The 14831-nt window shown below is 45.6% G+C and overlaps 1 protein-coding gene across 6 annotated transcripts in view; it reads left to right on the forward strand.

Moving 5' to 3' along the window:
* The window catches only part of tbc1d14 (TBC1 domain family, member 14), a 43500-nt gene extending 29180 nt beyond the window's left edge, over window positions 1–14320 (forward strand). For all 6 annotated transcript variants that reach the window (XM_078936686.1, XM_011487736.4, XM_020711781.3 and 3 more), the window contains 11 exons: window positions 1900–2024; window positions 2395–2477; window positions 2554–2671; window positions 3001–3107; window positions 4484–4564; window positions 4642–4733; window positions 4876–4947; window positions 6820–6948; window positions 7616–7725; window positions 10612–10870; window positions 12730–14320. In XM_078936686.1, coding sequence (XP_078792812.1) covers window positions 1900–2024; window positions 2395–2477; window positions 2554–2671; window positions 3001–3107; window positions 4484–4564; window positions 4642–4733; window positions 4876–4947; window positions 6820–6948; window positions 7616–7725; window positions 10612–10870; window positions 12730–12798 — 1245 coding nt within the window. In that variant the 3' untranslated portion in view covers window positions 12799–14320. The remainder of the gene's footprint in view (window positions 1–1899; window positions 2025–2394; window positions 2478–2553; window positions 2672–3000; window positions 3108–4483; window positions 4565–4641; window positions 4734–4875; window positions 4948–6819; window positions 6949–7615; window positions 7726–10611; window positions 10871–12729) is intronic.
* Window positions 14321–14831: the final 511 nt, after the last annotated feature.

Genomic DNA, 14831 nt, shown 5'->3' on the forward strand with positions numbered 1-14831 from the left:
TGTATGAGGGGCGGATGCGTTGTTACGTGTGGGAGCCATCAGACTGCCATCGGACCCGCAGCTCTATAAGAGCAGCAGGAGAAGATGTCTCCAGCTCACACGGAGGCTGTGAGCTTTTCAAAGCAAAATTCCGCTCAGTCCTTAGAAACCGTAAAAACGATCGTTGATTTGTGTTTCCAGTCGTGTCCCGACAAAATAAAGGCTGATGTTATTCCCACATATTTACTTACAGCCAGCTGCAGATTGCAGCTTTTCTGTCAGCAGCTGACCGGCTTTTCCAAACCCGTTGGTGATGGTGGATTTTTTCATGCTTCTTTTAACGATTGCTTTTAACTTGAAAGCTGCATCATACTGTAGGGGCGATCACATGCACGTTGGGTCTAATGGCACCAAAGGATTCTGGGATGCGGCCGGGCATGCGTGTTTCGTTTTGTTGAACCATGACTGAAGTGTCTAAGACCTGAAGTCAATTCCATGCTGTTTGGCTGTTTAGAGGAGTGTTGAAAAATAAATGCCTTGTGCTTGGTGTTAAATAGAGAATTTAAACCATGCACTGATATCGAAAGAACGTACATGGGGGCCGCATAAATTAGCCGCGTCACTGAATAAGCCTGTAAGCGCAGGAAAAAAGTAGCGGCTTATAGTCCGGAAATTACGGTAATTACTTGGAAAAAGTTGGTGTTTAAAGTCCCACTCCAATGAAATTCAGGCTTTTGGTGTTTTTAACATGTGCCATTTTTCTCATGATGGAGGACAAATGTAAAAGAATTTAAGAATAAAACTTCATTTCTCAGTATTTCTTTATTCAAATCGGAGCAAAAACATGCCGTTTGATAAAGCTAAATTTTGTGACACAGCAAGAGAAATGAGTGAACAGCCTGATGCATTCACTGTCAGACACACAGATCCATGAACGACTTTGTTTTCCTCATCTGAGCTGGAATCTGGATCTAAACTGGACGGCTGGATCGCTCTGATATTGCTTGCTATGTTTCTTGCACCGGTAGTGTTAGGTCGGGGTTGTAAGCTAGCAGGAGAGATTGTTAGAGAATTCGTGAAATGCCAGCAGAGGGTGACTCCTGTGCAAACAGTCACGCCCACAACTCAGAAACGTAGTCCAAGACGACGACACATAGCTGAAAAAAGCTTCATCATAATTCAAAGACCACTGGGAACGCTTTGAAAATGAATACAAATGTAGTTGAAGTGGGGCTTTAAATTTCTACATTTAAGCAAAATTTCTGCTCGGTCAAGCAGTTGTAGAAACCAGCGTAGCTACGGGTCAATGAGAGCGCTTTTAACGCAGAAGCTTGAGGCTTTCATCACAGCATCGTCAGCTTTCTGGACGGCATTGTTAATGAAATATCTGGAAATTCTTTGTGTTAAGGAAACAAGTTAGTAAGGTTTTTGACCCCAGTTTACTTCTCGTGCTCAGTGTAGCGGTTCCCCTCTGTGATTGGCTGCATCAATACAGCCTGAATGAAATGGGCGGAGCTTCTCTGTTGGATGAAGCAGCCCAGAAGGGTATTTCTGAAGCCCCGCCTGCCCCCTCCGTATTTACTCTGATAATTGATTATCAGCTGTGGGCGTGTTGGCTCGGGTGCCTTTCAGAAGCTGTGCACATGTCTAATGTGGGAGTCGCCCAGATTAAAAAATCGGTCCTTGAGTCACAAGACTGTCAAACCAGTTTTTATCTTATCTGTTGATAAGGACAGGTTGTTCTTTTTTTACATCTTTCTGTCAAATTCTTTGACTTTATCAGCAGCAGAAATGACCACAGCAGACCTGCAGCAGAATCTAAATCTAAAAACCAGGTGGAGTTTGGCCAACCCGTCAAAGTAAAAGCTTTTTTTTCTTCAGGTTCTTCCTGTTTGGTCTGATGACTGTGTTTTCTTTCAGGAATATGAAACGAGGAGTGGCAAAGCTGGACCTGCTAACCCCACCTCTCCCAGGCAGAGCGTGAGGAAAAACCTGGACTTTGAGCCGCTCTCCACCACAGCGCTGATTCTGGAGGACAGACCTGCGTACGTAAATGCTCTTCTACCCTCTCCTGAAAAACACTTAAGCCCTGCTGGAGGAGTTTAGAGAACGAGCGGGATGGAAATGTCAGTTTTGGAGGGATCTGTAAGATCTGTAGCTTAAAAGTTCCCCTGTGAATAGAGGAGAGACGATGCACACGTGAAGAGGCATCGCCTTCACGCTGCTTCCAGCACACAGAGGGTCTGAACAGTGTGCAGCTCGTTTTCTCTGAGCCCTCTTTGAGCAGATTTGATGTGCAGAAGCTGACTGCAGCGTAGACATGCATCCAGTCCACGTGGTCTCCTAAAGCGGCAGACTCGTGAATAATGCAGCCGGAGCGCATGGCAGCCTCACTCATAACTGTGTGTTTTACAGTAACCTTCCAGCCAAGCCTGCAGAGGAGGCCCTGAAGCACAGACAGCAGTATGAGGAGATGGTGGCCCAGGCCAAGAAAAGAGGTGAGGTCACAGAGACGCCATCTGCACGCTCCCCGCCTTCTCCTTTTTCTGCCGCTCACGCACCTCCTTTCTGCAGAGCTAAAGGAAGCTCAGAGGAGAAAGAAGAAGCTGGAAGATCGATGCAAACATGAAGAGAACATCGGCACCGCTGCCCAAATCTGGAACCAGGAGATCTTGCCTAACTGGAGTACAATGTAAGGAAGCAGGATCTGCAGGTTTTTTAACCAGATTTCTCGGCAGCACTTATTTGTTCAGCTGGCACACTGGGATTTCCCAAGAGCTCCTGTGTTGATCCTTTTAAGCCGCAGTGACTTTTGGGAGACGGCTGCAGCCTTGCAGAGAGATGCTCTGTGGTGAAATGTGACGAAACAGGATACACCGATTTAGGTGGAGATCAGCTGCAGCCGTTTCCTGCACTTCACACAGACTCAGAGGGCTGCAGGGGAAGGCATGACTGCCACCATGTGGCAAGGAAGTGTAGGCGAGCGCGAGCCCTTCAACCAGCAGTGTGTTCCTCCTGCAGGTGTACGTCCCGCCGGGTGAGGGACCTGTGGTGGCAGGGCATCCCCCCCAGTGTCAGAGGCAAAGTGTGGAGCCTGGCGGTGGGGAACGAGCTCAACATCACTCATGGTGCGTGGAGAGGAAATACACAAACACAAACAATCACAAGGAGGCAAAGAGCAGCACTGATTCTTTTCTGTTTTTGGAAGAAACGGTTGTTTGGTGTTCAGGTTTCTGCAATACTTCAATGAGCAAAAACTATTTATCATGAAAACAGAATGAGTGATCAGTCTATCTTGTTGAATTACTAAAATGTTTGAAATAAGTTGGATTTTAGGATCACTGGATTGGCTGTTTGTAGTTTTTTTGTTTGGCGCTTTGAGACCATTTACTGTTTATGAGAACTGGACGGAGACGCCCCTCCCCCCTTCCATTCCAAACAGGAACTTCCTGGTTCCAAGAAGCCAAAATCCCATAGACTTTTCTGGAGTCAATGCTTGGGACAAACCCAGCTGTACAGTGGAGCTTCGTGAAAGAACTGAAATACAAACTTCTTATTGGTGCTAAAACTGGCCTAAATACCCTCCAAGTATGATATCCAGGAGCTTCAGGCAATTGTTTCACTCAGAGAATTGAATACATAACTACTGACTGTATCTGAGAACAGGACTGAGGGAGTATGAGGTCATCCCTAGAAGCTTCATCTTTAAGGACTCTATGAAACATAGCTAGGAATGGAACCCCCCTAGAGTATCATCTGCAGATAAACCTGTACATCTGCAGGTGCATCTGCAGTCACATCTGCAGGTGCATCTGGATTCACATCTGCAAGTGCATCTGTAGTGACATCTGGATTCACCTCTGCAGGTGCATCTACAGTCAGATCTGCAGGTGCATCTGTAGTCACCTCTGCAGGTGCATCTGGATTCACATCTGCAAGTGCATCTGTAGTGACATCTGGATTCACCTCTGCAGGTGCATCTTAAGTCAGATCTGCAGGTGCATCTGTAGTCACCTCTGCAGGTGCATCTGGATTCACATCTGCAAGTGCATCTGTAGTGACATCTGGATTCACCTCTGCAGGTGCATCTACAGTCAGATCTGCAGGTGCATCTGTAGTCACCTCTGCAGGTGCATCTGCAGTCACATCTGCAAGTGCATCTGTAGTCACCTCTGCAGGTGCATCTGCAGTCACATCTGCAAGTGCATCTGTAGTCACCTCTGCAGGTGCATCTTAAGTCACATCTGGAGTCACATCTGCAAATACCCCTGCAGATGTGTATACAGGAGTATCTGCTGGTCTTTGCATCCTGGTGTTTGAGTTCCTTTACTTGCATGCTGCTGCTTTACCTCCAGAGGGCAGTCATAGGCCAGAGCAGAGGCCGGTGAACCAAAGGGTATTGTAAAAGTAGAGATGTGGTTTTTTTCTTCAGGTTTAGTCATTGCTCTCAGCTGAAGGCCTTTCTGTCCTGGTTTAGCTCAGACTGATCTGCGTTCTCTTGCAGAGCTCTACAGCATCTGTCTCGCTCGGGCCAGAGAGAAATGGAGGACGACGGCAGCACCAAGCACAGACCCAGAGCCTGAAGGTACAGACTGAGCAGAAACTCACATCCAGCACTTAACATTTTGCTACAGCTAACGTTTCCTCCTGTTCTTCTTCCAGACGCTTTGGGTTCTTCAGACCGGGAGTCCAGCCTGGAGCTGATCAAACTGGACATCTCCAGGACTTTCCCCCAGCTGTGCATCTTCCAGCAGGTATGGCAGAGGCGTGTGAGTGTCACACTGAAACGTTTGTCTAACTCTTGGTTGGAAAGTTCAGGTGCGGCCTGGAAAACAATGGTGGTGGTGATGATGATGGAATTTTCTTGTCTTCCTATTTCCTTTGTTGGTTTTTTAGGGCGGGCCCTACCATGACGTGCTGCACAGCATTCTGGGAGCGTACACGTGTTACCGTCCAGACGTGGGCTATGTAAGTATTGGCTCCAACAGCTGGCCTGCACGAACCTGAAAAACTGGATCTCCCCATCGTTCAGTCAGAACTTTTAAGGCTCAGAGCTGCTCTGCTTCTCTGAGCGATGGTGACCTCATCTGCAGCTTCACGCCCTCAGTTTTTAATGTTGGTGAAAGGTGGACTCCCCCACAACTTACCCACCCTGTCTATAATCATGACACCACATGTTTCCAAAGAGAGCGGGGGGGGGGGGGGGGGGGCATTTTCTGTGGCTTCTGTGACATATGGCACCATTACCACACAAAGAGAGGGGGTTGAAGGGAAAAAAAAAGGCCAGCAGAGCGAGCCGTTCCAGCGCTTGCAGTGCTCTTTTATTTATGATGATGCCATTTTTAGACAAAATCAATTAGGCGTTTTCTAGAACATTGTTTCTGCGGAGCAGCAGGAGTTCATGAGTTCACCTCAGAGGTGTGGACAGGACCATTGGCTGCAGAGCAACCCCGCCCCCCTTCCCTTCACATCACCCATAACTCAGCGCTCTCTTTTGACACATTCTCTCGCCAGCTATATGAAAAAAATTAAGTTTAAAATAGCATTTCGGAGTATTTCTTTATTCAAAGTGTTCGGGAGCAGACGAAAAAATGTCATTGGAAAACGATTGTAGCACTGATACAGAAGCATCTCCCTGCTCCGCTCCATTCTGATGGATCCACTTGTAGACGATTAGATCCGTGAACATATTTTGTTTTCTTCGTCTGAGCTGGAATCTGGATCCATCTGTAAAACATTATTGATCCCCAGTAATGTTAGGGTGGGGTTGTGAGGGGCAGTAAGCTAGCAGGAGAGCGCCTAAACAAAGGGATGATGGGAAGCGTGGGCGGGCTTACTTCCCGCCAACAGTCCTGCCCACTCTCAGAGTTGAATTACTAACAAACTCCTCCTGCTCTGCAATAAGGATGCCTTAAGAAATGACAGTTTTAACTGTAATGATGTTTAAAATAACATTGGAGAGGCTTTGATAATTAGACCAAAAGATGATTAAAGACCACCATTTTCATCAGAGTGGGTCTTTAACTCCTGGTGTCCTTTGTATGATTTCTGAAGGAATAAAATCCTCTTTCTGATCCGTTCCTCTCTGTTTTTCATCTGGAGTTTTCCTTTTTTTTTTGTTGCTTCAGAATAACCATAAAAATCCTCGTCCACCCTTCATTTGGAGGATTTCAGAGGACTTTGACTTTTAAAAACGGCCAACTTTGGAAATAAGTGAAAGGAAAAAAGGGCAACGTCTGAAAGAAAACAAAGATTATGTGAGATATATCACTGACTGATAGATCAGGAAAACGGTTGCTGAAGCGCATGTTTAGACACTAAACAGATGTTTTATGTCAGGAGTTCCTCACCTTAACATTTACATAACAGAAAAACAGTCAAAAATGGGAGAACATTTTGCATTAGTAGAAAAGTAATATGTATTCTGCACTCAGTTATCTAATTTTTACTCAGACGAGAGTTCACCTGTGTTCTTCTGAACAAGTTGTTTACAGAAAGGTTTTGTGGTGAGTAAGATGCGATGGTGACATCTTATTGGCTTTACTCTCACTGCGCCATGTTTGTAGATGCTGCGGTTTGCTGCTCTGCTCTTCCATGCAACCTCTATGTGGTTGCTTTGTGCAAAGTTAAAAAGATGAGTGTGACTTCCTGTGCTGACCCCAACCCCCCCTCCTCACATGCATGCTTCTGTGCGTGCACCTGCCTGTAAACGCCGCCGTCCCTGATCGTCAGCGTTGACTCACCGATAGAAATGGCTCAGCCTGTTTCTGTTTCACCAAAGGGGCCTATGTCTGGGTTTTTTTTTTTCTTCGTCTAAGCGTTTCTGCGTTGTGTGCTCAGGTGCAGGGAATGTCGTTCATCGCCGCGGTGCTCATCCTCAACCTGGACACGGCCGACGCCTTCATCGCTTTTGCCAACCTGCTCAACAAGCCCTGTCAGATGGCCTTCTTCAGAGTTGACCACAGCCTTGTCAGTACTCGGTCTCACTCACACATTACACTAACGTGTGAACACACATCACAGGTTTCTGTGGAATCGCACAATTTCAGTGGTACTATTTATAGACAAATAGAAAAAGTTATCACCAGACAGGAAACACTGACAATTTGAAGACTTTTCTATAGGAAACTTCTCTTTAAAGAGATCGTTCTAACCCTTGTGCTACCCTGTGGGGTCCAGATGACCCCACCCTTACAATGACGTGTTTTCCCTACCATGACAAAGATGGATAAAGGTGGAGAGGATTTCAAAAGGTTCAGCCCACTGTCTTGTGGGGTCCCGATGACCCCACGAGACAGCACAAGGGCTAAATAAGATATCTGCAAATCAGCTGTAGAGCACAGCAGTGGAAGTGTGATCATTAGTCTTATTTGCTGAAAGTGGATCATGTGACTTGTCCTGCAGAAGTGTCTATTCAAAATAAAAGCGTAAAACTTAAAACCCCTGTAACAACAAAAACATCTGAAGGGGAGTGTTTTTGTCTATTCGAGAACACAACCGACTCGGTTTTGTGCTGATGACTCAGCGCTACAGTAAACGTGATGTTGTAATGCGGACCCCCGACCCTGCGGCCACACATTCAATGAGTCAGCGCTCCTGGGTTTGTGTCTGAGACCACCTTCTCTCCTCTCTGCAGATGCTGACATACTTTGCAGCATTTGAAGTGTTCTTTGAAGAAAATCTACCAAAGCTCTTTGCACATTTCAAGAAGAACAACTTGACCCCCGATATTTATTTAATCGACTGGTGAGTCTGATTGTATCTTTATTGATTTTTGCCTCCCATGTTTTCTTCACTCTGTCTGATGATGAAGGCGACGTAGTGAAACTACTTCTGGATTAGTGACTTGATGGCTGCAGGTTTTCTGCGTTTCTAAGAAGACAGGATGATGGTGGTTTAGGTTCTGTTCAGGTTCTTCCTGTGTACACTTCACTGCATTTATCTATTGATGTTAAAATGCCCCCCTGTTATAGTCAAGCTTCACATGTATGTTTGGAATTTAATGAGGTAAAACCTTATTTAAGTAATCTCTGAATTGACAGAGCTTTGTCTGTCATAAAAGAAAACAAATCTCCTCATTCAACTTCATTCGGAAAATCTCAGGTTTGGTTTCCACTAGTTGTTGGAAAAAATCGTTTTTTGCGATGGATCACAGTGATGAGTCCAACGCTCTGAAAAAAGGCCAACGTCACGGCGATGAGCGATGAAATACCAGTTTACTTCCACGTGTGAGAAAGCGTGGCGGCAGCTGCAGAGCAGACTGTGATGTACACAAAGCATCTTCGCCACATTAAAGCGTCTCCTTCATCCTTTCATGCTGCCTCATCATCACACTTTAATATTTCTGGAAAGATTCAGTGTTTTGTTTTGTTTTTGTTTTTGAAGCGCCGTTCAGATTCCTGAACTGTTTCAAAGTCCTGGAGAAACGACATTAATGTTGAAAATAAACAGAACTTTATTTCCTCTATCATTCTTTTAGAACATTATTGGTGAAGGCAAATTCATTCTATTTTTTTTCTTACACAGAAATATATTTTGTCAAAATCAGACCATGTTGACTTTTCCCTTTCTGCTTTTCAAGTTACCAAAATAAAAGCACTATGAATTTGTAAAAGCAACTTATATACAATCAGGACCATCAATATTTGGACAGAGACACATTCATTCTAATTTTGTTTCTGTACTTTACCGCAATGAATTTGAAATAAATCAACTCAGATGTCATTGAAGTGCAGACTTTCAGCTTTTATTCCATGGGTTGAACAAAAATATTGCATAAAAATGTGAAAAACTAAAGCATTTTTTAAACACAATCCTTTCATTTTATGGGCTCGTAAGTAAATGGACAATTGACTTCCATGATATTGCATGGGCAGGTGTGGGCAATTCCCTTGTTATGTCATTATAAGTGAAGCAGATAAAAGGCCTGGAGTTGATTAGAGGACTCGTGCTCATGCAGGTGAAAGGAGCCATCTTTAAGCTGAGAAAACTGAAAAATACCATGCCAGAAATTGCTACAGTATTAGGAGTGGCAAAATCAACAGTGTGGTCCATCCTGAGAAAGAAAGAAAGCACTGGTGAACTCAGCAACGCAAAAAGACCTGGACGTCCACGGAAGACAACAGTAGTGGATGATGGCAGAATCATTTCCATGGTGAAGAGGAACCCGTTCACAACAGCCAACCAAGTGAACAACACTCTCCAGGAGGTAGGTGTATCAATATCCAAGTCTACCATCAAAAGAAGACTGCAGGAAAGTAGATCCAGAGTGTACACTGCAAGATGCAAGCCGCTCATAAGCCTCGAGAATAGGAAGGCTAGATTGGACTTTGCTGAAAAGCATCTAAAAGAGTTCTGGAAAAACATTCTTTGGACAGATGAAACCAAAATCAATCTCTACCAGATTGATGGCAAGAGAAAAGTCTGGAGAAGGCGTGGAGAAGCTCATGATCCAAAGCACACTACATCGTCAGTAAAACACGGTGGAGGCAGTGTGATGGTCTGGGCGTGCATGGCTGCTAGTGGCACTGGAACACTAGTGTTTATTGATGACGTGACACAGGACAGAAGCAGCCCAATGAATTCTGAGTTGTTCAGAGACAAACTGTCTGTGCAGATCCAGGTGAATGCAGCCAAACTGATTGGACGGCGTTTCATAATACAGATGGACAACGACCCAAAACATACAGCCAAGGCAACTCAGGAGTTTATTATCCCTTGTTCTATCTTAGATGAGCCCACCCTTCCATTGACGTGTTCTCCCTACCATGACAAAGGTGGATAAAGGTGGAAAGATTTCATGTAATCCATGGACACCAGTGAAGATCACAAATCATTGAAGAAAAAAGGTTCAGAGCGCACTGTCTAGTGGGTCTAGATGACCCAACTCCCAATGTTAAAGACCACAAGGGTTACAGCAAAGAAGTGAAATATTTTTGAATGGCCAAGTCAGTCACCTGATCTTAACCCAATTGAGCAGCATTTCACTTGTTGAAGACTAAACTTCAGACAGAAAGGCCCACAAACAAACAGCTACTGAAAGCCGCTGCAGTAAAGGCCTGGCAGAGCATTCAGAAGGAGAAAACCCAGCATCTGGTGATGTCCATGAGTTCAAAACTTCAGGCTGTCAACTATTAGGAATGACCATTTTGTTTTCAGTTTTTTCATTTGAATACCAGCCCATGAAATGAAGGGATTGTGTTTGAAAAATGCTTTAATTTTTCACATTTTTATGCAATATTTTTGTTCAACCCATGGAATAAAAGCTGAAAGTCTGCACTTCAGTGGCATCTGAGTTGATTTATTTCAAATTCACTGTGGTAATGTAGAGAAACAAAATTAGAAAGAATGTGTCCAAATATTTATGGTCCTGACTGTATATTAGACATTGTGATCATTAAATAAACTGAATTTTAGAATTTTATTATAATTATTGATGTATTGATATTCAGGTAGAGTTATTTTTAAGTCACACTTTGAAAAAAATGAAGAAAATGTGTTCTGGTACAACATCGGGATGCGTATCGTATCGCCAGATTCTTGCCGATACACACTCCTAGTAGACGAGGCTCATTTGGGGTGTAATTTAAGTAAAGTTGACTCCTCGTGTTCACGCTTTCCTTGGTCCTCCAGGATCTTCACGCTGTACAGCAAGTCGCTGCCGCTGGACCTGGCCTGCCGGGTGTGGGACGTGTTCTGCCGGGACGGCGAAGAGTTTCTGTTCCGCACGGCGCTGGGCGTGCTGCGCCTCTACCAGGACGTGCTGACCTGCATGGACTTCATCCACATGGCTCAGTTCCTCACCCGGCTGCCGGACCTTATTCCTGCAGAGGAGCTCTTCCAGCACATCGCTGCGGTGCACATGAGCAGCCGCAACAGGAAGTGGGCGCAGGTGCTAAAGTCTGGATCTTCCCCTTTTCATTTGTTTCCTGTTCTAGAAAAAGAATCCTTCAGTCGCGTTTTATCCAATAAGTTCTCATGATAACCTAGAACAATGGGAAACATGTTCAGTCATTTCAAACAGAACAAGAGTCTTTTAGCGTCTGATGACAAAGTCAGAGTGTCTCAAGTGTTTGTTCATAGGTGTCAACATGTTGACAAAGACTGCACAGTTCAGAGGTGACGGTTCTGGTTGACACCCACAAACCCTAAGCCGCTTAGGCTCTGCATCAGACGGGCTCCTGAGCACAGATTTCTGCCACGCCGCCACTGCAGATCCCTTTGGTATCCTCTGTGACCCCAACACTGCACACGGTCAAGGTCTCCTGGCTTTGGGCTCAATGGTGGCTCCATCCTCCTGTATTTGTGCAGAGGGAAAGTTTGGGGCTGAAGCAACCGATCTCCTAAAATACCATCTAGTGCCCTAGTCACAACTGCCCCCATGGGTGGATACGGCCGGTCTGTGCGTGAAAATGGGTAAACCTACGGGGCACGCAGGTGGTCGCTCTGTGAGCCTGTAGAAGGAAAATTGTTGTACACGTTTTTCTACAGCCTTGCTGCGAGCGACTGGTCATAGAATACGCTAATACAACACGTAAGGGTACGTTTTGGGTGAGGCCTAACCTGAAACCTGCACACTGTGCAGGAAGTGTGTTAGTGCTGTACCTGGGCTCTTTGCGTTCAGGCTGACTGTGAGAAAAGTGTCGTTTGTGTGTTCGTCCTGCAGGCACTTACTTGCGTGTGTGCGGCATTCGCGTGTGGTCAGCAAAAAGCCAGCACTCGCACTGTCCTAATGACTCAACTGGACTTGAGGACACCGTACGACAGCACCTCCCATACGTAGCCTACATTGGTCTTTCAAATCCTTCACGAAACACTTACCAAAGGACAATGGTACACTCAGTTTTAGTGACGCCCCTTGAGGTGTTCTTTCAAACCTGAAGGGAACTGCAGAAGACACAACAACCCAACACCTGTACGGGTCAACCTCCTGTATAGGTGCACATGACTAGGAGAATACCAAAGATTCACACCGGTATAACCCTTGTGCTGTCTTGTGGGGTCCAGGTCATCTAGACCCACTAGACAGTGCTCTGAACCTCTTTGCTTCAATGATTTGTGATCTTCACTGGTGTCCATGGATTACATGAAATCTTTCCACCTTTATCCACCTTTGTCATGGTAGGGAGAACACGTCAATGGAAGGGTGGGGTCATCTGGACCCCACAAGATAGCACAAGGGTTAAAGAGGATGTTAAAACTTCTTGATGTCTTTTGTTTTACCAGTGGGAGCAGCTTATTTATTTTAGTTTCAGTTCTCACTCTTTTTTTCCACATTAGTGTGAACTGCTACAATAGAAACTCAAACCTTAGACGTAAATATAAATATGAAAATTGGCTCTGAATATTCTCACCAGGGTCCGTTTTGGTACTACAGAGAAATGTTGTGACAAGTGAGTCCTGCTGCTGCCGTGCAGTGCAGTGTTGGACGCTCATAAACAGCGGCGTTGAGAGGCGGAGCTGTTGTGCTCGTTGCCACGGCGCTTGGCTGCACTCACCTTGCTGATGCTGAAGTGGTTCCAGTCGTTTCATCACTAATGTCCATTTTTTTGTCAATTTTGGCTACAATACTGATAACTGAATTGATACGGTTGTACCCGTCCTGGGGGGAGGGGCCTGATTCATGGATGAGCCCCCCTTTGGCACCAGGCCAATAAACTTAATAAACTGCAGTTATTGTACTGAAAATGTCAGCACCTCCCCCCAGACAGACAGAATGACTGTAGCTTCTGCCTCCCTCCGCCCCCGCAGGTCCTCCAGGTGTTGACGGAGCAGAAGAGGTCAGGAGCCAGACAGTCTGGAGCTGAAGCCCTGAGCTGAGGAACCATCTGCCCCCCCACCACCACCCACCCCCGGCTTTTTCAGGAAAGCCCGTTATGCTGGATGGACCTGAACCAGACCCCCTCCCTCCTCAGCTGGGAGACAAAAGCAGCTGCTCGAACTGGAACCAGCGCTCAGGTGAAGGTCTGGCGGCGCCAGCGGAATTAGAGGCCTTACTGCCCCCACCCCCTCCCTGTAACCCCCCCCAGCTCTGATTGGAAGGTGAAGCTGGGAACGACGAAGAATGTAGCGATGCCTCCTCGTTCAGCGGATGCGATCGGGCCAGGAAGCCGATGCGGGAGGCTGCATCAACCCCCCCCCACCCGTCCTTCCAGAGGAACTCCCGATGACGGAAAAACGTCCTCGTCAAGCTTCAGCCGGCGTTTCTCAGGCTCCCCGACCTGAACTTTCCTTTCCTCAGACGGGTTCGATCTCACCTGGAAACCTTTTCAAAGAAGGAAACGTTTTTTTAAGCTCTCTCAACTTTACAAATGTGGATTTATGTTTGTTGCTGCACGCTGATTATTATTATTATTATTATTATTTTTAAATGCTTCGGTGTGACGTCCGTCATCCAATTATTTAATATTTATCTGGAGGAGGCAGAAACGGTTGGAGCAGCAGACTAATGAAGGGCTGCAGCTCCGCCTCTCTTCTGTGCTTTAAAGGTAAACCAGTTGCCTCCTTTTTATTTGTTTCTTTGCTTGATTGCACTTTGTAGATGCTCCGTCGGTATCCGTAGAAACGGCCCGCTGGCTCTGACCTCTGAACCCGTCTTGGTTTCTAGTTCAGCTTCAGCTGACGGCTGGTTCTCGCCGTCAGCTGAAGCCGTTTGTCTGTGTCGCCTCGGATCAAAATAAAGAGAAAATCCATTTCAGCGGTCGCCGTGGACCGCCGTGGAACGTGGGAACGTTTGCGTTCCTTTACGGCTCGTCTGTGGCGCCTCTTTCTCTTTATTTGGTTTCCATCAGGGTGACACGGCAGGACTCTCCAGGAACGAATGAAGACGAGCTCTGGTGTCTTGGCAGCTTTCCAGAGCGTGCAGCAGACTGAGCACCCCCCTCCCCCTCCCAGAATCCTCCGCTGCGGTTCCTCGCCGCAGAGCTGCAATAAGAGCGTTTTGCACAAAGCCGTGCCTCGCATCACTTTATGTCATGGCTGGTGGTTTCGAAGGGGTTGTTGGTTTTCCATCTCCCGCCTTTTCCTTTAGTGATTTTTGTGCTGAAGTTGCTCTGTTGGTGTGCGTGCGGTTCATGTAGGTTTCCACAAAGATGTCAGTCACTGTTGCACCAAAAGACAGACAGACAGGCAGACAGGCCGGCTCTAAAGGAGCAGCTCTGAGCTTTTATCCCAGCTGAGGCTGCCTTTTGATTTGGACCGTTCCATTTCCCATCGTCCGCCTCTTTGGTTGTCCAGAGAGCCGTCAACCCAAGAGAATGGAGGGTCGTCACGCAATTTTATCTCACTTGAAATGTGTACATATGTGATAGTTTTAATAAAGCTGTACATATTTAACCTGGAATTGTCTCACCTTTTCATTTCTAAATACACTTTGAAGATCTACTCCGTCCTTTTCAGAAAGGTATCTGCGCTTTCTCTCTGACCGAAAAGGACCAATAAAAGGAAAAAGTTGTTCATTTAAACGACGCAAAAGTGCTTTTTAAAAATCGATTAGGAACCAAAACTTTTAAATGTTAAAGCATTTATAGTTAAACTTTAATTCAATCAGTTTAAGTTGAAATTTAGGGTTTTTTTTATAAAAATTTGCAGCTGTTGAAATAAAACATGCACTAATAAATAAAGTTTTGTGTCAATTATTGAAAGGAGAGCAGGTCAAATAAGGTCATTTTCCCTCTATGGGATCAATAAAGTTCTATTTTATTCTACTTTTACACCTTTAAATATAGAAACAAAGTTCATTTTTCTCCTGAATTAGCCACAGAAGACGTCTCTAACATCAGACCAGTTCCAACCTTTAGTAACCTTCAGAGACAAACCTTCATCGGTCGATTTCAACGTCAGATACAAAACTT

This window comes from Oryzias latipes, chromosome 18, assembly GCF_053564925.1.
Source record: "Oryzias latipes strain Hd-rR chromosome 18, Olatipes_Hd-rR_3.1".
NCBI lineage: Eukaryota > Metazoa > Chordata > Actinopteri > Beloniformes > Adrianichthyidae > Oryzias > Oryzias latipes.